Source organism: Nerophis ophidion, linkage group LG08 (genome assembly GCF_033978795.1).
Source record: "Nerophis ophidion isolate RoL-2023_Sa linkage group LG08, RoL_Noph_v1.0, whole genome shotgun sequence".
Lineage (NCBI taxonomy): Eukaryota > Metazoa > Chordata > Actinopteri > Syngnathiformes > Syngnathidae > Nerophis > Nerophis ophidion.
This window is the reverse complement of record NC_084618.1, coordinates 45,127,737-45,153,713: the sequence shown is the minus strand read 5'-3', so window position 1 is coordinate 45,153,713 and position 25,977 is coordinate 45,127,737. Positions and strand designations below refer to the sequence as shown.

Sequence of the window (25,977 nt, the reverse complement as noted above, 5' to 3'; positions counted from 1 at the left end):
GCAACAAATCCTGGGCCCCCATACACAAATCTCCCAAAGAGCCCCTTATCCCACCTTGAGCCCAACATAGGAGCCCCATACACACACATCGGTATGTGCACATGCACTAAAATATATTGTTGCATTGTATTGAGACTAGCTTTTTAAAACCCTAAAGTAGGAGTAGAGTGGAAAAACAACTTTACTTTTTATGTTTAATTGTGTTTCTTTTTTTTAGCATATCCAAATGTCTTTACAATCCGTAAAGTATGTGAAAAAACACTGTTTAAACATAAAAAACGGCACAAATTCAGTCAGCCATTTTGAATGATCCGCTGCGAATACCTTCGGCTATCTTTGGAGATTGACATCACGGTAGTAATGCTTCCGCACTCTTACAATGTTATCAGATCAGTTGTACTGGAAATATGCAAAAGTTACACACAGATGTGCTGTTTATCATTGACAATTCGTATGTAAGAAAAAAACAAATATGATTGCCTTTTTTTAGGCATTCAAAATCGTAAATAAATAGCCAGCAATTGAGTCAACAGATCGGGTGTCCTCTATAGTGTTTATTATACTCTCTCTAAAAACATACGGAAACCGCCAACAGTACTCCATTTACATGTTGTGTGTTATGATTATATATAAATATATATATAGTTCAAGGGTGGACCCTGAGATGCAGAGAATGCAGGCAAGGCTAGCGATAGTAACAAAATAAAATATTTAACAAGTCAAAATGGTAACTAAGGAAGATGGGGCAAACGTGCACACCATGGGAAATATAACAAAGGTAGTCTCTCTCAGAGAGGCTGGCAGGGAAAAGGCCAGGACACACACAGCGTGGCAAAACTATTCCTCAAAACAAGGAGGCAGGCGAGCTGAATACGAGAAGCACGTCAGAGCGGAGTTCAGGAACAATAGTCAGCAGGGACCAGCTGGCAGTGAAGCGCTTAAATACTACTGGGACGTGATTGGCAGCAGGTGTGCCTAGTTGAGGGCAAATAGACTGGGGAAAAAACTGACAAACCAGATGAGGAGGCTGGGAGAATACAACAAACACAACATTGTGACCTGAAAATTAACCAAATATGAGTGATAGTGTTATTATAAGCGCTAACGCAAACGGACTATTTTACGACGCATCAATAGCAGTGAGCTAATGCTAGCTTACGCTGCTATTGTTGACACACCGAACCAACGGTTGCTTTTGCTTGGTCTCAAATTTGCTAAAACTTCATTCTAGATTATAATTCATGCATCTCTCACCTGGTAGTAGACAAATGTGGCCATCGACTGACAGGCTGGTAGAGTAGGTGAAAAAGACTTCCTTCAGGAACTTTTTTTTAACCATATGTGATGATTGCCATTGAATCTTCATCTAATCGGAATTTGGTAAGCGTCTCGTCGGTTGGCATCGAGAGTGGAAATATTACAGTAAGTGTTTCTTTATTATGGTTAGTTTGTATGTTTAGCACCTCGCAATGCTGCTGATGCTATAGTGTTTCAATAAAGCTGCATTTTTTTAGCATTCGGCTTCTAAAACTTACTGCTCATTCTTTTTGTGTTCGGACTCAAAAATGTACCATGAATTGACTAACCTGGACCTCGACTTAAACAAGCTGAAAAACTTATTTGGGTGTTACCCTTTAGTGGTCAGTTGTATGGAATATGTACTGAACTGTGCAATCTACTAATAAAAGTAGTAGATCATAATTGTTTCCCAAAGTAATCAAATCAAATACATTTAAATGAAACTATATTCATAAAGCACGTTTCATACATAATAGAAATGCAACATAAAACTTAAAAACAATACCCCGCTGACCCAGATCCCCGAGTATCACACACACACGCGCAGGTACGGACACAAATACCAAACACAAACAGACACGCACAGACACAAATACACACATTTGCAACTGTATGAACAAATGCATGGCTGAGTACAGAGGGGACAAGTGTCTGAACACTATCACAGGAGCCATCTGCACCAGGAGGTCATCAGACCATGGCCACCAGGACACTGGCAAAAATCGCCCCTACAGCATGGCCGATAACCCCTGATGCAAATGGCTCCCTCTGAGGAACGCTGTAAAGTAAAAATAATAAAATTTGTAAAACAGTAAGAACCATAAATAAAGATATAGTATAAATTACAAGTAAGACATATGAAGATTAAAAAAAAAAATGAAAAAATTGTATATACAATAAACATATAATAAATATATAATAAATCACATGACTGGCTTTCTCATTTTTTCCCGAAATGGCTCAGGAATCTTCGTGAGATTGATACTATTTTGATCATATCTATTTATTCGCACTGCGATAAGGTGGCGACTTGTCCAGGGTGTATGCAACCTTCCGCCCAATTGTAGCTGAGATAGGCGCCAGCGACCCCAAAAGGGAATAAGCGGTAGAAAATTGATGGATGGATGGATGATATTTATTCGCAAACTTTGGGACTTTGGAGTGATAAATCAGATATATATGATAATAACTTCAATATAGAGGTAACTTGTTTTCCACTCTACTGGTACTTTAATTTGGTTTCTGACTCTTTAAAGATGGGATTATCATATCTGGAACATATCTAGATAATTATAGCCTATTATTTGTACACTACTGATCGTTGCGGGCATCAAGCAACTAATGTAAAGAGTCTCTAAACAGGAGTACAGTCTCCGATAACACAAAACAAGATGCTATATTTTCGTTGCTAGTCATTTTTAATAAAGAAAAAGTCACTAAAAGAATCGGGGAAAACTCTACAAACTTGAATAATTCTCAACCAAGTGCAGCTCTGTCACAAGCTATGCGTTACTAATTAATAATAACAAGCATTTTTTTTTATGCATAACATTTGTTTGGACTTTTTAAAGAAAATATATTCATCCTAGATTATGCAAACTAAATGATGACATCATGTTGACCCTGCCCCCACCACCACATGTATTATAATAATAATAATACTAATAATAATACACTTTATTTATAAGGCGCCTTTCTGGGCACTCAAGGACACCGTACAAAATCAAAACAATAAAATCAAATTGGATGAAAACAACAATAATAACAACAAAGATAGATAAGTTTGGATGATTACAACGAATAAGCAGTCCGGAATAGGTGTGGCATCTTGGCATTCTGGGGGAAACCCTAAACCCCTCCTAAAGCAATTTTTAAAGTTAGGGGTTTTGGTTTTCTCTTACTAAAAAGTGTCAACAAGTTTAATATAAAGTGGCCAGAATAAGACTTTAAATAATAATATATCCCGTCATTATTGACCTACATATGATTTTGAATATGTTAAATTTCTCTTTGCTTCAGAGTGTAAAGTAGCGTTGAGCTGATCCACGTAGCTTATCATCAGTGGATTATAAAAATCATAGTATTACAGCTTCAGTATTATGTAAATATGTTTTAATGCATCTTGTGGACGTTGAGTTTCCCCCTGTCTTTAAAACCTAGTGAGGCTTCTGTTTCTAAATGTAATCAAGGGTCCTTGAACACACCGCCGTTATGTGCATTGAGATGCAAATGTGAAACTTTTACATGACTTTGTCCAAATAGATTTATCATATTTTTACCTTTCTTCTATCACTGCTCTTTGTTCCAAAATGCTGGTGATGTGTGTCAATATGTAAGGGTGAGCTTAGATAACGTCACGATGTCCGCTTTCCAGGTGGAGTGAACCATTTAAACCGTTTTAAGAGGGTATCTCGTTAGTCTTCAAGGTTCTTAATCAAATTCAAACAACCTTATTATTGAACTTTCATGGCGATGTTTGTTTTAATTTAGCATTGATGACGTCTTATTTGTATAAGAAATCCCAGAAATCAATTAGATAAAAGCAGAAAAGATGGCATGATCATGAATTTCGACGTCGACATAAGTCGGCACAGGTTGGACAAGGATATGATAAGTTGGTCCACATAGACAGGTTGTCGACATAAACTGGTCAATAGTAAAACTGAAACAGGTCTAATGTAGGAATGTTATGTGGCGCTGTTTTACTTGAGACTGAACTTTTTCAGCTCTGGTACAATAGTGGCGGCCTTGAAGTAGGGGCATTTGCTGTCTCGGGGGAGGCGGGTATTAAAAATGATATGGTCTCTAAAAGGAGTGTTCTGTGGATTCCTGTATCACACTCATCCACGTATCCAGTCTGGCCTGCTAATTTATAGTATGCTAATGTGCAGAGTAGTCTTAAATGCGCCACTAAAGTTTGCCAAGCCTAAATGACACCATATGCTAGCATCCTTCTCTCCCAGGACCGACGCAAAACGCATTGACAGATTTTGACGAGGCAAGACAACATACCAGGAAACGCAATCACGCCTGTTGTCTGTCTGCCCTTCTTGCATATATTTCCTCCACTCATTACTCATACACACCAGACATATTATCAGCCAATATCAGCTAACTGGATTTGTGTTCAGATTTACGACCACCAATAAATGACAATTAAAGAAAGAAGACAGGCGGAAGATGAATCCTCCGACAACGTTATGAGCGTGCTCCAAAATTCCTCTCTGCAAATCAATGTAATCAGCTGACTTCAGCAGAGGCATGATGAACACCATCTATATATACGCCAGTTAAATACCTTTAAATCAACTGAAATACGATCACTTAATAATAAGGGTGTAATCACATTTTTTTTTCCACGGAATATTTGTGACATATCTCCTCGGTAAACAAATACAGTGCAGCCCAGCCTTTAGCAAGCGGCAGTCAAGGCGAACAACGCTTGGAAACGCTATGTAACAGGTGTCAAACTCTGGGCCCGGGGGCCACAACATATTTTATTGCCTCGTGAAAGCCTGGAAATAATTTGCATCAATGATACACGTTTATTTTTCAATCTTTATATTGACAAAAAGAAAATACATGCATGTTAAAGTACCATTGATTGTCACACACACACACGGTGTGGTAAGATTATCCTCTGCATTTGACCCATCACCCTCACCCCTTGGTAGGTGAGGGGAGCAGTGAGCAGCAGCGGTATCTGAGCCCGGGAATCATTTTGGGTTATTTAACCCCCAGTTCCAACCCTTGGACATCCATTTTGGGTTATTTAACCCCCAGTTCCAACCCTTGATGCTGAGTGCCAAGCAGGAAGGTAATGGGTCCCATTGTTATAGTCTTTGGTATGACTCGGCCAGGGTTTGAACTCACGTCCTACCGATCTCAGGGCGGACAAGCTCACCACTAGGCCACTGAGCAGGTATTTGTACATGTACACTGTAAAATGACAAATGATTTTACTGGCAGATCACTTGCTAGATTTTTACTGTTTTTTCCATTTACATTAATACTGTAAAAGCAGCAATCTTAGATTTTACAGTAAAATGACGAAAGGTGCAAGCGGTAGAAAATGGATGGACGGACAAAGGCAGCTCAGTTTCCAGAAATTTACATTAAAAATGTATAATAATAATAATAACAATAATGGATTAGATATATATAGCGCTTTTCTAGACACTCAAAGTGCTTCACAGAGAAGTGGGAACCCATCATTCATTCACACCCGGTGGTGGTAAACTACTTTCATAGCCACAGCTGCCTTAGGGTATACTGACGGAAGCGTGGCTGCCAGTTTGCGCCTAGGGCCCCTCCGACCACCACACATCATTCTTCAACCAGTGCGCACGACCCTGGGTGCAAGGGTGAATTGTCCTGCCCAAGGACACAACGGCAGCGATTTGGATGTTAAGAGGTGGGGAGCAAACCTGCAACCCTCAGGTTTCAACACGGCCGCTCTACCCACTATGCCATACCGTCTCAATCAATCAATCAAAGTGTATTTATATAGCCCTTAATCACAAGTGTCTCAAAGGGCTGCACAAGCCACAATGACATCCTCGGCTCAGATCCCGCATCAGGGCAAGAAAAAACTCAACCCAATGGGATGACAATGAGAAACCTTGCATGTGTGGGGACTCCCTCTAGGTGACCGGTGCAATGGATGCCGAGTGGACACGGTTAATAATGTGAGAGATTTATAATATTACACTGTCAAAACAACAGAGATTTTACGGTAAAGAAAAGCTGGCAGCCAAAATATTACTGTAAAATGCAGTGTTACCATTGATCAGTTTTCAGTAATATTTTGATAAAAAAAAAAAAAAAAAAAAAATACTTTTTTACAGATTTTTTTCCCAGTGTACTTTAACAAATTAGTAATCAAATCCACAGAACATTGTGACAAGTGATTTTGACACCCCTGACCTTGTTTTTGAAATTTTCCCAGTTCGGTGCACGTGGTTGGAATGGACTTCTGTACTTTTCTGATGTAGGATCTTTTTTATTTTCAGGGCTTCAGAAGACATTTTGCACCAGTTATGTGTATGTATGTGTCTCCCACTATAAGCGGGACAATCATTATATGCTTATGGATGCGAAAATATACATAAAGAACCATTAATTCACGTAAAGTCCGTTGGAGAAAGTACTGTAATGTGTTTAATGCTCAAACAAGTTGAGGGAGGCACCAGGGGCGTCGCCAGACATATTTCACTGGGGCACGTGCCCCACTGTTGATCTGCAGTGCCCCAGTAAAAATGTCACCAATAAAAAAAAAACGCTTCAGAGTTTTAAGTCTACATAACATAGACAACAGCGCAATACTACTTAGTATGGTAATTGATTGCTACTGTATTCACTCCACGAAACAGTGAGCCAATGGTTACTTAATATGGTAATTTATTTACGTGTGGATCGAGACTTCGGTTGAGAGAGAGAGAGAGGGAGGGGGGATTCGAATCACTGCGTGAGATAGGTGACGTTAGCCAACAACAATTTGTTAATTACAATATTTTGATTTTGATTTGACTCAAACTGTAACTCCTAGATGGATTTAAGAAAGTTATTCGCCCGCAGCAGAGAAGAAGCAAGGAATGAGAGATGTAAGTGAAGTCCTAGCTAGCTAGGCAACATCATTGTCTTAAGTTGATGCTAAGTTAGCTAACTTTATTCCTTGTATCAAGACAAACATATTCTTTTGCTGTACGAGCTGTCGGGGGAATTTCCAATGAACATGAAACATAGTGTTGGTTATTGTCTGCTGGTTCTGCATCAATGATGATTTGGAGTAAGCATGTGTGAGTTGAGTGCTTCTCAAATGGTTTATCTTCAGGAAGAAAAACATTTTTCAGGAAGAAAAACATTTTTCCATATCATCAAGTCGTGAGCCAAATTTTTAAATCATTCAAGTTTATTTCACAGAAAAATAGCACAGTAGACTTGTCTTGTTAATCAGTGTGACTTTGACTAAAATAATCTTGTTTTGTCACCAGAAAAATGGCTACAGTTAAAGCATTTGGTTTTGTTTCCAGAAAAAATAGTAGCATTTCTGTATTTGTTTTCAGAAAGATGGCTGAAAATATCGGGTTTTGTTGCCCCATTTAGATTTTAAAAAAATATATTTCCATGTCTCCTGAGTCCTCCTCCAACTTATTAGTTGGTTTGCCTTTTGCTAAAATACTCACTAATAGTCACTAGAAAAATGGCTAAAAATATCTGGTTTTGTTGCCACAATTTGATTTTTTTCTCCCTAAACTTTTTTTTTTTTTCATGCACACATCTGACTGCGACTCACTGAAAATGACACACAATCCACTTTTATGTCACGACCCAGCAGTTGGGAACCACTGGTCAACTGTATTACAGTTACTGTAATATTTCCATGTCTGTCCAGAGTGATTGACCACTTTACAAAAATGAAAACGAGACGTTACAGTTTACTTCTCAGAAAATGATGTCCTGAACAGACACACAACAGTTGTTCATTTATTCTACTACTGTGGCTTTATTGTTTTGTGTATATTTTATAGTTTTGTGTATTTGAAATAGGATTAGCCACATTGCCATAAATGGAAATTAAATAATATGAAAGAACCCCGAGATGTAGGGGTGCTTTATTTTTTGTTTTACTTTTGTAGATGTTAAATTTGCAGATGATTACCGCAATATATATTTCAAAAAGATTCATTGCGCCTTCCTTTTTGCTTTTATCAGTAGCAGTTTCGAAGTCTGGAGTAAAAAAGTGCACAAGTAGGTCAAATGCATTAGTTAATTTCAGGTGGTTAATCAAAGATCCATACAACATAATCTGATATGATTTCATAGTTTAAAGCACTATTTATGTATTTTTTATGATAAATAAGTGCTAAAAATGTTTTTGCTTGCGCGCTTCGCACGCTCACATACATTATTTGTGCCCCAGGTGTGCTCCAGTACAGTATTAGGTCTAGTGACGCCCCTGGGAGGCACTTTCCCATTAAAAAGGAAAGATTATATAAGTATGTGGGATTGGTACGTTTTCTGGAATAATTATGAGTACATTTAATCTAGTTTGGGGCGGGAGCTGAGCAGGATGTAAGGACGATTAATCACCCTTTATCAGACGGCTTTTCCCACCACCCATCAGCTGAATCGGCCTCCATAAATCCTGGCCGGCTGACAGTGCACTCCATCTCCATTGCCAGGCTTCGGCTACAGGTTTATTGTGCGCAAATCCCATTCAGAAGAATGACAGATGACCTCCACGTACACACACACACACACACACACCACTGAATACCTCTATACATCTTAGGCATACAGTACATGCATTTTTAATAGGCATTTGATACACCGAAATCACAAGATATATATAAATGTGTTGAATAAAAACTACTTTTGAGCGTGTATTTTGTAAAACTGTGTTTTGGTTAGTACTATGTGAATTTTTAGTTAATTTGAAACGTAAGTAAAATTTAAAAAATAGCACAATGTACAAACCACGATTCCATATGAGTTGGGAAATTGTGTTAGATGTAAATAAAAACGGAATACATTGATTTGCAAATCCTTTTCAACCCATATTTAATTGAATGCACTACAAAGACAAGATATTTGATCTTCAAACTCATAAACTTTATTTGTTTTTTGCAAATAATAATTAACTTAGAATTTCTTGGCTGCCACACGTGCCAAAATTGTTGAAAAAGGGCATGTTTCACCACTGTGTTACATCACCTTTTCTTTTAAAAAACACTCAATAAACGTTTCGGGAACTGAGGAAACTAATCGTTGAGGCTTCGAAAGTGGAATTCTTTCTCATTCTTGTTTTATGTAGAGCTTTAGTCGTTCAACAGTCCGGGGTCTCCGCTGTCGTATTGTACCCTTCATAATGCTCACACGTTGAGTACCCGCACTCTTTTACTAAGTTAAAGTACCAATGATTGTCACACACACACTAGGTGTGGTGAAATGTGTCCTCTGCATTTGACCCATCCCCTTGATCACCCCCTGGGAGGTGAAGGGAGCAGTGGGCAGCAGCGGTGCCGCGTCCGGGAATCATTTATGGTGATTTAACCCCCAATTCCAACTTTTGATGCTGAGTGCCAAGCAGGGAAGCAACGGGTCCCATTTTTATAGTCTTTGGTATGACTCGGCCGGGGTTTGAACTCACAACCTACCGATCTCAGGGCGGACACTCTAACCACTAGGCCACTGAGTAGGTAGTAGTAGTACTACGAAACCACGCTGTTGTAACACGTTACTTGGCATTGTCTTGCTGAAATAAGCTGGGGCATCCATGATAACGTTGCTTGGATGACAACATACAGTATGTTGTTCCAAAACCTGTATGGACCATTCAGCTTTAATGGTGCCTTCACTGATGTGTAAGTTACCCATGCCTTACACATCTCTGTTGATAAATGGGTTTTGCTTTGCATAGTAGAGTTTTAACTTGCACTTACAGATGTAGCAACCAACTGTAGTTACTGACAGTGGTTTTATGACGTGTTCCTGAGCCCATGTGGTGATATCCTTGACACACTGATGTTGGTTTTTAATGCAGTACCGCCTGAGGGATCAAAAGTCCGTAATATCATCGCTTACGTGCAGTGATTTTTCCAGATTCTCTGAACATTTTGATGATTTTACGGACTGTAGATGGTAAAATTTCTAAATTCCTTGCAATAGCTCGTTGAGAAATGTTGTTCTAAAACTGTTTGACAATTTGTTTACAAATTGGTGACCTCGCCCATCCTTGTTTGTGAATTACTTAGCATTTCATGGAAGCTGCTTTTATAGCCAATCATGGCACCCACCTGTTCCCAATTAGCCTGCACACCTGTGAGATGTTCAAAATAAGTGTTTGATGAGTATTTCTCAATTTTATCAGTATTTATTGCCACATTTCCCAACTTTTTTGTCACGTGTTGCTGGCATCAAATTCTAAAGTTAATGATTATTTGCAAAAAAAAAAAAAGGTTTATCAGTTTGAATATCAAATATGTTGTCCTTGTAGCATATTCAACTGAGTATGGGTTGAAAATGATTTGCAAATCATTGTATTCCGTTTATATTTCCCAGCTCATATGGAAACGGGGTTTGTTTTCCTACACTTTGAATTCTGCGGCTAATAAGACTCAGCAGCAAATTTTGGGGTTTTTTGGTTGGTGAAAATAATTTAATTTAAAAAAAACAAAAAAAACAGGCAAAATCACTTAGATGTTTTATTGTTTGTGAAATGGCGCTATCTTTTGAACGACTTATATTTATTTATTTTTTTTCTCCTAAAATTCAGTGGGTGCGGCTTATATCGTGGTGCGCTCTATAGTCTGGAAAATATTGTACTAATCTACCTGGTGTGTTCACCTAAACTAGAGTGCTTAACAAAACAACGAACCATGAAAGTGCTTCTAAATGTTGCTGCATTTCCTTTGGCTTTGGCTCATTTTGTGGGACTCCTGTCCAGGCAGGTGACACACATATGGTGGCAGTGCATTGCATTTGTTCTTGAAGAGACCTGTTCAAAAGACCCTAATAATTTGCAAGTGTCCCATCTTGAGTAGTCCAACACCTCAACACCTGTATATATAATGAATACTTTTAGCAAACAATACACTGATGCAACAAACAAATGTAAAAGCAAACACTTACTGTAAGCCCTCCAAATAAATATAATTCCGCTACTGCTAAAACTCACTGAACAAGCAGCTCCATTTACTCTCCTCTAGTAGTAAAGGCTATGTCCAATAAAACAACACTCGTAAGTAAACAGTGTCATGTTAAATTAAGTTAAAAAAAAAACATAAAATAATGCCACACACAAACCAAAAAGCAACTTTAGATTGGGTTGGTCAAATCTAGTCAGACTAGATTTGATCAATCAAAGTCTAGGACTAGAAACTGCTGTTGGTTCAGTAATATTTTATCATAACTAGAAATGTCCGATAATATCAAACTGCCGATATTATCGGTCGATAAATACTTTAAAATGTAATAACGGAAATTATCGGTATCTGTTTCAAAAAGTAAAATGTATGACTTTAAAACTTTGCTGTACGGAGTGGTACATGCACGAAGGGAGAAGTACAGAGCGGCAATTAACCTTAAAAGCACTGCCTTTGCGTGCTGGCCCAATCACATAATATCTACGGCTTTTCACACAAAAAAGTGAATGCAACGCATACTTGGTCAACAGCCATACAGGTCACACTGAGGGTGGCCGTATAAACCACTTCAACACTGTCACTAATATGTGCCACACTGTGAACCCACATCAAAGAAGAATGACAAACACATTTCGGGAAAACATCTGCACCGTAACACAACATACACAAAATAGAACAAATACCCAGAATCCCTTGCAGCACTAACTCTTCTGGGACGCTACAGTATACAACCCCCGCTACCCCGTACCCACCTCAACCTCCTCATGCTCTCTCAGGGAGAGCATGTCCCAAAGTTCAAGCTGCTGTTTTGAGGCATGTTAAAAAAAAGAATGCACTTTGTGACCTCAATAATAAATATGGCAGTGCCATGTTGGCATTTTTTGAGTTGATTTATTTTGGAAAACCTTGTTACATTGTTAAATGAATCCAGCGGGGCATCACAACAAAAGTAGGCATAATAATGTGTTAATTCCACGACTGTACATGTATATGTCGGTATCGGTTGATATCGGAATCGGTAATTGATAGTTGGACAATATCCGATATCGGCAAAGAAGCCATTATCGGACATCTCTAATCATAACCCATTCTTCCTCTGTCTCTGGCCAAAGTCACCAGCAAACATAGGAAAGCAAGTAGAAACGGCTAATTATGGCGTCCTTTTTGGTTATGACCAAAGCTCCCACTCTAGTCCCAGATACATATATTTTTTTCACTCAATATATTGTGGATGTTGCTGCTTTTCCTGTTGTGTTTTTGCACTTTATGGGCCTACTGGATGTCAGGCGGTGATTCATGGGTTATTACAACACCACTGTAGCAAGCACAAGCCATAACTCATCGTCATATTCCATTCAGATGTGTGACACCACCAACAACACATGTCCCTATTCACACTCATGCATAAGTACACAAACACCTGCTGGCTCTCTCTCTCACACACACACATACACACACTGTGGAATTAATATGAGGACGTCAGATATTAAGAGAGTCGGGTGCAGGGGTCGGAGGGAAGAAATTTATCTTTTACCCAGAATACATTGCCAACAGAGTGTTTGGTGGTTGAATGACATAGTAATGCTGTTGTCAGACTTGTTAGAATAGGCAGGGGCAGAAACAGCAGATTGCTACGGCGCTCTATAACTACTGAGAGAACAAGAGGCAGACGGTTAAAGGAGAGGGAGGGAACATTGTGTGTGAGAACACTGAGCCGTTGTTCCATCAAGCAGCTGCAGACTGTCTTGTGTTGACATCTCTCAAGACGTACTAGCACAACATATTCACAATTTAACGGTAGTGTTTTTAGTGCACTGTTCAAGTCATGTACTAGGGTTGTACTGTATCCTGGTATTAGTATAATACCGCGATATAAATGAATCATATTCGGTACTATACCGCCTCTGAAAAGTCCCACCAAAGAAAGGAGATATTGACCAATAAATGAACAAGTACCGTATTTTTCGGACTATAAGTCGCTCCGGAGTATAAGTCGCACCTGCCGGAAATGCACAATAAAGAAGGGAAAAAACATATATAAGTCGCAATGGAGTGTAAGTCGCATTTTTTGGGTGAAATGTATTTGTTAAAACCAAACACCAAGAATAGACATTTGAAAGGCAATTTAAAATAAATAAAGAATAGTAAACAACAGGCTGAATAAGTGTACGTTATATGACGCATAAATAACCAACTGAGAAGGTGCCTGGTATGTTAACGTAACATATTATGGTAAGAGTCAGATACACAGCCGAATCCGAATTCTGCTCCAAACAACTTCAAATGGCAATCAACAAGTCTTAAGCTGTATGATTCTCTTGTTTATGCTTCTTGCAAGATGGTTTACTAAGTAATTCTGCCACATTTTACTGATGTCGATTAGCCAAATGTATTTGTAAAATTACCGTATTTTTTTTATTATAATTCGATCCGGAGTATACGTCGCAACGGCCGAAAATGCATAATAAAGAAGGAAAAAAACTAGGGGTGGGCAAATTAATGCGTTAATTACGAGTTAACTCATCAATCTATTAACGCCGACAATTATTTTATCGCACATTTGCGTATGTTGTTTACATGCTTTTATTTTGTTAACGCCTTTTCTTAAAAAGATGGCGTCGCCCGGATGGGCTTCGTTGTCGAGGGGCTCTTGGTAAAGATGGAACATTCGGCAAAAATACCGGACAATTCTGCAAATTTCATGGCTGGCTTACAGCGTGGTCACTTCGGGATCACTTACGACCGCCAGACAATCCTGGATGTGGATGGATCGGGCCGTTTTGGACTGAATGACGCGTGCTTGCTAGACCGGCTCGCTAGCATGGGAATACTTTGCCGGCTACATCCAGCGGCCTTGAAGCAGCGGAGTATATGTGTTGTCTGTCTATTTATGAATAATGCAGACGAGGAGTGTTGGCTGAGTTCTTAACGTTTGCTTTCAGAGCGTGCATATCACAACATACAAGATGCCATCATGGCGACACAACCTATACCGGGCTACTGCGCATGCTCGTCACTCCTGTTGCATGCTGGGTAGGGTAATTATTTTATTCCCTTGCTCATAACATCACAATATAGTACCAGGTATATGATGTGTTCAGTTTATCAAAGCACCAAGCAAACAATCGGAAAATTCCCATCATATCAATTCCTAGATATGGTCATAATTATCTTAAGTGCACTACGCAGAATAAACAACATTATTCATATTGCTACTATGGATAATTTGATCAAAAATTCCCTAAAACAGCCCACTTCCTATAATATAGGTTTTTTAAACATAAGATCCCTGATAAAAAAAATGTTTCTGCTGTTACCTCAGAAATTGCCTGTTCAGATGTTATGATTGTGGCTCAGAGATTTGTATGTAGATTATATTTATTTTCCATAACAAACAGGATAACTTAAATACCCTGGCAGTGGCAATAAGCTTAAACGTTGGTATTTACATTTTTTGAGTTGATTTTCATAAAATATGCTATTTAGCTGCTACTGTTTAACAAGGACTGATTTAAATTGTGTTTGCACAACAAATGTTTTGGCGCTTTTGTTCATGTGGGAGAATATTCCAATAAAGGTGCACTACACACTACTTTTGAATTCATTATTGGGCTTTGCGTATCCAATGCAGTTAATCGCGATTAATCAGAGAAATAGTGCAATTAACTTCGATTAAAATTTGTAATCGTTGCCCAGCCCTAAAAAAAACATATATACATCACACTGGAGTATAAGTCGAATTTTTGTGGGACATTTATTTGATAAAACCCAACACCAAGAATAGACATTTGAAAGGCAATTTAAAATAAATAAAGAATAGTGAACAATAGGCTGAATAAGTGTATGTTATATGAGGCATAAATAACCAACTGAGAAGCCTGCTTGGTATGTTAATGTAACATATTATGGTAAGAGTCATTCAAATAACTATAACATATAGAACATGCTATACGTTTACCAAACAATCTGTCACTCCTAATCGCTAAATCCCATGAAATCTTATACGTCTAATCTCTTACATGATTGAAGTAAATAATATTATTTGATATTTTACGGTAATGTGTTAATTATTTCACACATAAGTTGCTTCTGAGTATAAGTCGCACCCCTGGCCAAACTATGAAAAAAACTGTGATTTATAGTCTGAAAAATACTGTAGATTAATAATTGATTTTCTACCACTTGTCCTTAACAATTTTGACAAAATAGTAAAATGGAAAATGACACAATATGTTACTGCATATGTCAGCAGACTAAATTAGGAGCCATTGTTTGCTTACTTACCAATAAAAGACAAGTGGTCTTGTATGTTCACTATTTTAATTACTTGCAATAAGAAACATAGGTTTAATGTACTGCAATATGTTTTGTTAAAATAAAGCCAATAATGTATTTTTTTGTGGTCCCCATTATTTAGAAAAGTGCCGAAAAGTATCGGTACCAAAATTTTGGTATCCGGGACAACTCTAACGTGTACATTAAATTGGTCTGTGTTCTCAAATGAATTTGTTTTATTTTCACACATGTACAGTAAGGAAGGGATTCATGTTCTTCTAGTCCTAGGTGGATCTTGCGTGAGAGGAAGAGGGATGGCCTTAAAACGTTTTTAATCAGATTAATACTTGCTTGCATTGATAAATACTGTAGATTTGGTTAAGAAAATACCCCAATAAATGGTTGTATTTGTATAGTGCTTTTGTACCTTTTTTAAGGAATTCAAAGCGCTTTGACACTATTTCCACATTCACACACACATTCACACACCGATGGTGGGAGCTGCCATGCAAGGCCCTAACCACGACCCATCAAGAGCAAGGGTGAAGTGTGTTGCTCAAGGACACAACAGACGTGTGGATACAAATGCAATTTGGTAAGAATGTCTCGCAGTAACGTTTTTAAAATATTTTACTGAACTGCAACTCCTTAATTTGCTCAAGAGAATAAGTAGAGTAACAACTAAGTGCACTTTTTGAAATTCCCTGCAATAATATAGCAAACTACATACATATGTACTGTATGTTAAAAGATAATGTAATAAAGACACTAGTGTTGTCCCAGTACTAAAATTATTTTGGTACTTTTCTAAATAAAGGTGACCACAAAAAATTGCATTATTGGCTTTATTTTAACAAAACATTTTACGGTAGATTAAACATGTTTCTTATTGCAAGTAAATAAAATAGTGAACGTACAAGACAACTTGTCTTTTATCAGTAAGTAAACAAACAAAGGCTCCTAATTTAGTCTGCTGACATATACAGTAACATATTGTGTCATTTATATTTCTATTATTTTGTCAACATTATGAGGCAAGTGGTAGAAAACTAATTATTGATCTACTTGTTCATTTTCTGTTAATATTTGCTTACTTTCTCTTTTAATGTGTTTTATCTTCACTTCTGTTAAAATGTAATAATCACTTATTCTTCTATTGTTTGATGCTTGACATTATTTTTGGATGATACCCCAAATTTTATGTATCAATCCGATACCAAGTCGTTACAGGATCATACGTTGGTCATATTCCGCTTCCGGCTTCCTGAGTTTATAAACATAATATACATTTTTAAAAAACGAAAGAAGATGTTGTGATGCCAAAAAATATTGAAGTAATCACAGTCGTATCGACTCAATACGCTCCTGTACTTGGTATCATTACAGTGGACTTTAGGTGTAGATCCACCAATGGCGTTTGTTTACATTTTTACGCCGTTGAGCTACGGAGTGTAGTGAAGCATGTTTAGCTATTCCTTGTCCTGCAGGGATGATGCTTGTAAGAAACGTACTTTATTCGTCGCCATGGAGGCCAGGACTAGGGATTTAGAAGTAGCTAAAACATTGCCGACTGGGGCTGGACTTTAGCTTCTAGCTAGCTAGCAATGTCTTAAAAGACCTCTTCCGGTGGGCGTTTCAGTGTCATAGCTTCACCTTTATCGTTAGTTTTTTAACGCACCTGTACTTTTCAGAGACGGTATAGTACCGAATATGATTCATTAATATCACGCTATTATTCTAATACCTGTATACCGTACAACCCTAAAAGACACCCACAAACAACTTTACATAGTGCACAATTTACTTCTACATTTACTCTCCCTTAGTTTAACTAGTTGTTTGAACAAATGTCAGCCATTTTTTAATTTTGTTGGACCGAATGTGACGTACCACGCTATTATTGTGAACCCGGAAGTGCGTGGAAGAAGGTGCCTCGACGAGAAGTGTTAACGTAGACAGCTCTATTCAAATGAATCTGCTTTGGTTCTTGAGGTTATGGTGATCACCAGAGAAAAAAATCAGTATTAGAAGGAAGTGCTTGAATTATTAATTTGAATACTATGTTGTGAATGATTTTGAATGACAGGATTACAAGTTGATTACCTGAAATTGTAGCATATGGTTATTGCGTTCTTGAGTCACGTAGAGGGCAGCACGGTGGAACAGGGGATAGTGCGTCTGCATCACAATACAAAGGTCTTGAGCAGTCCTGGGTTCATTCCCGGGCTCGGGATCTTTCTGTATGGAGTTTGCATGTTCTTCCCGTGACTGCGTGGGTTCCCTCCGGATACTCTGGCTTCCTCCCACCTCCAAAGACATGCACCTGGGGATAGGTTGATTGGCAACACTAAATTGGCCCTAGTGTGTGAATGCGAGTTTGAATGTTGTCTGTCTATCTGTGTTGGCCCTGCGATGAGGTGGTGACTTGTCCAGGGTGTAAACTGCCTCCTGACCGATTGTAGCTGATATAGGCTGCAGCGCCCCCCGCGATCCTGAAGGGAATAAGCAGTAGAAAATGGATGGAGTCACGTAGACAAAGTGTGACCATGTCGCTCGTGGATGTTGTTCTCACTACTGAAATATATATAACTTTTCTCTAACAAGCATCTGAACAACCGGTGACTTTTTTGACAGTCGCTGTTGCAACCTGCTGATGACACTCTGTGACACTCTAAGCTCAGTGGCCACTTGCCTCTAAGAACATTCTGTTTGAATCCTTGCACAAGGAACTGCTGACCAATTGCTGGATGTGCTCTGTGTCTGGTGTTGTCAAAATGTGAGCAGCATGATGAAGAGGACTGATTAAATACCAGTTGAACCAGGACATGTACTGGTCCATTAACCACACACCTTTTTTGGAATTTTGCCCTTTCTGCTCCTTGTTACAGAACAGTAGGTTGTTCAAAAAGTACTAAAATATTGAGCAGTTACACGTGAGTATTCAAAAGTTTAGCGATGGTTCGATTCACCTGTAAAGGTTAGAGTTCATTTTAGGTTTATCAATCATCAATTGTGCATGAATGCTTGAATATCCTTAACTTTTTGTGAGTACTTTATAGCAAAAGTTTCTATTTATTTTGTGTTTTATTGAAACTCAACTGGGCAGCACAGTGGAACAGGGGTTAGTGCATGTGCCTCACAATACGAAGGTCCTGAGTAGTCCTGGGTTCAATTCCGGGCTCGGGATCTTTCTTTGTGGAGTTTGCATGTTGTCCCCGTGACTGCGTGGGTTTCCTCCGGGTACTCCGGCTTCCTCCCACCTCCAAAGACATGCACTTGGGGATAGGTTGATTGGCAACACTAAATTGGCCCTAGTGTGTGAATGCGAGTGTGAATGTTGTCTGTCTATCTGTGTTGGCCCTGCAATGAGGTGGTGACTTTTCCAGAGTGTACCCCACCTTCCGCCCGATTGCAGCTAAGATAGGCTCCTGCACCCCACGCGACCCCGAAAGGGACAAGCGGTAGAAAATGGGTGGATGGATGAATGAAACTCAACTACTTTCACAACGGATTCAGACAACATAATTAAGGACACGATGGCTAGCTATTGATACATTTTAAAAAGTCCGATATTTTCTATAAACCCACAATTTCCATTACAAGATTCCCATTGAAAATGAATAGACAATTGTTTACAAGTCCCACGTTTATTGCATTACTCTACCGTTACCGTCATTAAACTAACCATTTACTTGTATTATATAATTTATTTTACTTTCACATTTGTCACCTAATTCAATCTATTCCATTTTTAAAATATTCAGGTTATTCATTTTCCAAATTCTAATACATCCACATACATTAAATTGCCTTCTCTAGTTGATATGTCCATCCATTTTCTACCGTTTGACAGTACATCTGTAGTTCTCAGTACACAAAGAATGTTGCTTGATTTTTTTCTTGGAGTTTGACCATAAAATTAACTTGTATAGCAGGGGTGTCAAAAGTACATTTTGGGGTTTGCAGCTGGTTTTCATTGCCCCTCAGCTTGTTGTAAAAACAAAATAAGAGTATGATTATTAAGATATATTTTGGGATATTACATTAACATGTAGATGTTTTATTCAGATAGCTTATATCAGGGGTGTCAAACTCATTTTCATTAGGGCCATATCGTTGCCGTGAGAGGGCGTCTTGTAACGGTGGGTAATATATAAATATTAATAGATAAAAAAATTTTTTAATGATATCGCATTAAGATGTGCATTGGATAACAAGACTTTTTTTTTACGGACATCGTAAATATTATAGTGGGTTTTTGTTACAGCATATTACTGTAAATTAAAAATAATGGTAAAACTATTTGTTATGGTAAAAAACTGGCATCCCAGTTGCCAGAATTTTACAGTAAAACCGACAGTTGTTTTTACAGTGTATTACTGTAGATGGGGAAAACTGTACCACAATTGTGTTTTTATCTGCTGATTAAACTGCCAGTTTTGTACTGTAAAATATATGGTTGTCGATTTAATTGTGTTTTACTAAAAATGCAAAAACGGTTCCACAGTTTTTTTTTTAACATTGAAGTTCCGGCAACTGATCTGCCGGGTTTTTGCCGCAAAATCATTGTACAATTTGTTAAACAGATATTTAAGTTTGTTCTTTTTATTTTAACGAAAAAAAACATGTTTGGAATGTATTGTAATATATTATATTGTGCAATATTATATAATATTACAGTTTAAAAGAGATGCAATTTCATTTATTCTGTCAAAATGGAAAGAATGAGTACATTTAGTAAGAAAATAGAAAAAATATTTTTTGACGCAAATTATTCCCAGGCTTTGACGGGCCGTATAAAATGATAGGGCGAGCCAGATCTGGCCCCCCGTCTCGAGTTTTACACATGTGGCTTACAGGGACCTGAATTGAGTTGGTTTAAGCATCTTTAATGCATAAAATCTGTCAAAATGTCCCCTCCGCATCCTTCACTTTTTCTTTATGGTAACCCTTTGTGGAAAAAGTTTGAACAACTCAGTTCCCGAGGAAAACTGTGTGGTCCGTTGGGACGGCCCCTGTTAGGTAAGATGGTGTTGTTATTATGCTCCAGGGTTGTTTTGCAGCCGGTGGAAACAACTGCACGGCTCCTTGTGAACGGAAAGATGAAAAAAGACTACCTCTAAATTCTTCAGCATGACCTGCAGCAGTAGGTTGGACAATTGTAACTGGACAGGTTGTTTGAAAAGCCTCCCTATAAGCCACAGGTGTCAAACTCTAGGCTTGGGTGCCAGATCTTGCCTATCTGACAACCTCAGTTAGGGAGAGGGGGAGGGGACTACAGGATTTTGACTGTGATCGTAGTATCATTTCTGGCCACATTGCTACATATGGCACCTTTAAGGCTTCTGCACCAAAGAGGAAAAGAACCATCCAGACTGTTCGAGGCGCAAAGTTTAAAAGCCGGCATTTGTGATGGTATGGGGGTGTATTAATGCCCAGGCCATGGCTAACTTACTCATCTGTGAAGGCACCATTAATGCTGAAAGGTACATGCAGGTTTTGTAGCAACATGTTGCCATCCCAGCAATGTCTTTTTCATGGACGCCCCTGCTTATTTCAGCAAGACAATGCCAAGCCACATTCTGCATGTGTTACAACAGTGTTGCTTCATATTAAAGAGTGTGGATACTAGACTGGCCTGCCTGTAGTACAGACCTGTCTCCCATTGAAAATGTGTGGCGCATTGTTAAGCGTAGACCCCGGACTGTTGAACAAATTAAGCTGTACATCAAGCTAGAATGGGAAAATATTCCACCTGAAATGCTTCAAGAATTGGTCTCCTCAGTTCCCAAACGTTTACTAAGTGTTGTTAAAAGGAAAGGCCATGTAACACAGTGGTATACATGCCCCTGTGCCAACTTTTCTGAAATGTGGTCTATCCATCCTTCAACTTTCTACCGTATGTGCCTTTCGGGGTTGCGTGGGATGCTGGAGCCTATCTCAGCTGCATTCGGGCGGAAGGCGATGTACATCCTGGACAAGTCGCTTCCTCATCGCAGGGCCAACACGGTGTTGCTGCTTATCAATTCTAAGTTAATGATTATTTGCACAAAAAAATGTTGTTTCTCAGTTCGAACATTAAATATTTGGTCTTTGCAGTGTATTTAATTAAATATAAGTTCAGATCTGGTGTGCCACTTCATTAAATTGGCCCACGAAAGCCTTAAAGGTGCCATGGGGACGGCGTGGCGCATTGGGAGAGTGGCCGTGCGCAACCCGAGGGTCCCTGGTTCAAATCCCACCTGGTACCAACCTCGTCACGTCCGTTGTGTCCTGAGCAAGACACTTCACCCTTGCTCCTGATGGGTGCTGGTTGGCGCCTTGCATGGCAGCTCCCTCCATCAGTGTGTGAATGTGTGTGTGAATGGGTAAATGTGGAAGTAGTGTGAAAGCGCTTTGAGTACCTTGAAGGTAGAAAAGCGCTATACAAGTACAACCCATTTATCATTTATGTGTAGTAATGTGGCCAGAAATGTTACCACAATCACGGTCATAATTCTGTAATGCCCAACCACTCTCCATGATTGCGGTTGCCAGATACACAGCAGAATCCGAATCCTACTCCAAGCAACTTCAAATGGCAATTGACGAGTCTTAAGCTGTAGATTTCTCTTGTTTATGCTTCTTGCAAGATGAAGATGGTTCACTAAGTAATTCTGCCACATTTTACTGATGTCGATTAGCCATATGTATTTGTAAAATTACCGTAATTTTTGGATTATAAATCGATCCGGAGCATACGTCGCACCGGCCTAAAATGCATAATAAAGAAGGAAAAAAACATATATACTGTACATCGCATTTTTGGGGGAAATGTATTTGATAAAATCCAACACCAATAATAGACATTTGAAAGACAGTTTAAAATAAATAAAGAATAGTGAACAACAGACTGAATAAGTGTACGTTATATGAGGCATAAATAACCAACTGAGAAGGTGCCTGGTATGTTAACGTAACATATTATGGTAAGAGTCATTCAAATAACTATAACATTTAAAACATGCTATACGTTTACCAAACAATCCGTCACTTCTAATCGATAAATCCCATGAAATCTTCTTCCTCGATGTCGCTTCTAAACAACTCTGCCAACTCCAAAGGTATGCACGGCTTCCTCTTGTCGTGTTCTGCTACATATTTCACTACGTCCAGCTTGTAATCTGCAGTACATGATTTCCTTTTCGGTGCCATTTTTGTTCAGCGTTTCTCAGTTTTCATAAGTTACTGCCAATGATGAAATTATTCATTTTAATAGCTACGGCAGTACCATAAAGCATATAGCAGTTAGCATTCCATGACCCACAATGCACTTCTGCAATGACCCTCCCTCGCCGAATTCTTATTGGTTGACGTGTGTGTGACGATTGCTGACATTTTCTTTGTCTCGTCCGCGAATTAGATAAATAATATTATTTGATATTTTACGGTAATGTGTTGATAATTTCACACATAAGTTGCTCCGAAGTATATGTCGCACCCCCTGTAAAACTATGAAAAAAACTGTAACTTAAAGTCCGAAAAATACGGTACGCAGCAATATTTTAGTTGGGAGTCGGGACAGATTGTTGGCATTACCCTGCTAAAATGTCTAGTTTGACCGCACGGACCACCATCGAAATAATAATATATAATAATATATTATATAATATATATCGTATAGGCCAACTTTGATGGCAAGCCAAGGCCAACAGTAAGCTTACCGTCTTTCTTTTCTTCCTTTGATTTCCTCTTTTGGGGTTCTTTAGCAGTTTACGTTGTAATAGCAAGCACAGGTAATGCCATCTTTCCAGGTGAGTGTTCGGCAGCCATGCTTTACTGAAAACAAGTTTGCACGGTGCACGCACTTCACTATATATCGCATCAGCCAATGAGGAGGCTCCGTTGTGGGCTCTGCTTACTTCTTTTTTTAAATCCTCTGATTGGATCTGTAGGAGCTGACCGCCAGGAAGACAAGTGATCTTGTCTTCCGGGGTTTTATTTAGAGACATTTTTACTGTTATAATATACTGTTTGATGATTTTTTATTTGTTTTGTGAAATAATTTCACTAACATACCACTGTAAAAAAAATGGTGGTCTTTTTTTTTCCATTTACAGGAATACCGTATTTCCTTGAATCGCCGCAGGGCATATAGTATGCGCCTGCCTTGAATTACTGCCGGGTTAAACTCGCTTCGCAAAATAATTAGCGCATGCTTAGTATTACCGCCTGGTCAAACTCGTGACGTCACGAGTGACACTTACTCCGTCATTTTTTTCAAAATGGAAGAGGCTGATTTCAATACCGGTAATTTGAAATCGCATAGGGAAGATGATTAAGAGCAATTCAGTAGGATTTAAGGTCCAAGCTTACATCACACTCAAATTTTTTTTGCATGCCTTTGGTGAGTGCCGGAGTGAGAAGAGGTTTTAAAATAATTAGCGCATGCTTAATTTTACAGCATGCCTTTGATAAGCGCAGGAGTGAGAAGAGGTTTTAAATTAACTAGCACCCCGGCGGCAATTCAAGGAAATACGGTATGCTGAAAAAACAAACATGGTAAATTTTATGATAAAATTCTGGCAACTGAGCCTCCAGTTTTTATGCCAGAATGTACCTTTTTTTCCACAGTAATTTGTTGAAAAGATAAAAAACAGATTTAAAAGCTTCTTTAATCGTGTATCATATCGTATTATATTTACAATATCATGAGGAACATTTTCATATATTTGTATTATTTATTTTTCTAAATGGCCCTCTGGGGTCCATTGCGATGTGGCTCTCGATGAAAACCAGTTTGACATCCTTGGCCTGCAAATCTGAGAGACATTCCCCAAATAATGGCTGTTTATTTAAGTATTTGTACAAAAAAAATTAACCCATGCATTTTGTTTTTGTGTGATTTCTCTTTCAGTCACAGGGTTTCCATACCCCACCACAGGGGCAACAGTGGCCTATAGAGGGGCCCATTTGAGAGGGAGGGGCCGGGCTGTCTTTAACACATTCCGTGCTGCACCGCCTCCCCCTCCTATCCCTGCCTATGGCGCGTGAGTGACATGCATATGTTCACATATAACAACATCACCAGTCTCACACACACATTTAAACGCACACGCGTGCCATAATAGAAGAATGGTGAGTGGAAAACAAAAAGGACATTTTCTAATAGAGCGGAAAATTGCTCTTTGATTCCAGAATGGCCCAATTTGTCTTTCTTTTTTTCTGTGTCGCTCTTTTTTCTGCTGTGACTGAACTGCTATGACCTAGCCTGCACACTCAAATGGGCCCCCCCAGACAGAGCAAGATCGTGTTATCTGAACAAGTGTGTGTGTGTGTTCTTGCATTTCTACCCTTCTTGAGACATCAACAAGGAAAAGTACCTTCCATATGAGGACCGGTGAACAAGTTAGGACATAAATCATGGTCCCAATACAGAAACTCATTGCATCTAATAGATACTGTCTCATTTGCATACCAAATGGTGAAATCAGTCAAAATGAGGGTGGTCCCAAAAAGAAGGGATTTTTCAAATTGAGTGTGTGTGGGTTTTAAAAGTGCTCCTTCTCTGGTCAGCATGTGAAATAACAAGTGTGTGTTAGAAATTGAAATGCGCCCCCTTTGGCCAAAATTAATAAAACAAATAAAATAAATATGTATGTAGATACATACTTTAATAACTCGAAGTAAATAATGATGATTAAAACCCAATTACAAACAACAATAAAAAAACATATTTTTCTCAAAATGTGTCGACTTATTTCTTATACAATTGGGAACAGTTTCTCATTTTCTTTCTGTTTCTGTATATTGCAATATTTTATTGTAAACTTATTTCCTTTTTTATGTAAAATTATGACTTTTTAATGCAAAATGGTGACATTTGTCATAAAAATGTTCACTTTTATCACAATATTGCCAATTTTTTTGTTGTTCTTGTAAAAGTCATATTTTTTGAGTAAATGCCAAGTAAAATTCAGATTAGTATTATGATATTGCCAAAATTTTAAAGTTTTCTTATAAAATGGTGACTTTTGTCAATGAAAATCCCAACTCTTTTCATTAAATTGCCAAAATGTAAAGCTTTTTCTTGTAAAATTGCAACTGATATTGAGTAAAATGCTAACTTTCATCATAATATTGCACAAATCTTCAGGTTTTTTTTGCAAAATTATGACTTTTGTTGAGTAAAATGACGACTTTTATTATAATACTACCAAAATTCTAAGCTTTTCTTGTGAAATTCCAACTAATTTTTCCCAACAAACTTTTTTTATATTTGCATAGTATGTATATATTATTAATGTTGTAAATACTTATCTTTATTTATCTAGAAAGGGTGGTCCTAAAGAGGGAGGCATTTTTCGTCGGTCTCAAGAAGGTAACAAATACAAGAGTGCTGACACAAATAATAAAAGACCAAGAAATGCAGATGACAGGCAGAAGGCTGTGAAAAGATAAGAGATTAATACGATAAAGCTGGAATAGATAAGACCGTGTGATACAAAGAGGCAGAATTGGCAAAATACAGACTTTAATGTAGTGTTCACGAATAGACCAACAGACAAAAATCAGGTATGGACTGGTGACATGGGAATAAAAAAAAAACAAAGAGCACCACGGAAAAGGAACAAACAAGCGAGCACAATAGGAAACTCGAGGCAAAAATGTGCAGCTGGAGTGGATCAATGTGCCTGGGAGGAAGACAAGGTAATGAGGCGGCAATAATGAAAAGACTGCAAAAGTAGAAACGGCAACAGCAGATCGTGGTTGAGAG

General features: G+C 38.4%; 1 protein-coding gene across 6 annotated transcripts in view; it reads left to right on the top strand.

The window, feature by feature from the left end:
- The window catches only part of rbfox3a (RNA binding fox-1 homolog 3a), a 1,176,173-nt gene that overhangs the window by 1,082,482 nt on the left and 67,714 nt on the right, over window positions 1–25,977 (top strand). For all 6 annotated transcript variants that reach the window (XM_061908671.1, XM_061908673.1, XM_061908672.1 and 3 more), the window contains one exon: window positions 24,118–24,250. In XM_061908671.1, coding sequence (XP_061764655.1) covers window positions 24,118–24,250 — 133 coding nt within the window. The remainder of the gene's footprint in view (window positions 1–24,117; window positions 24,251–25,977) is intronic.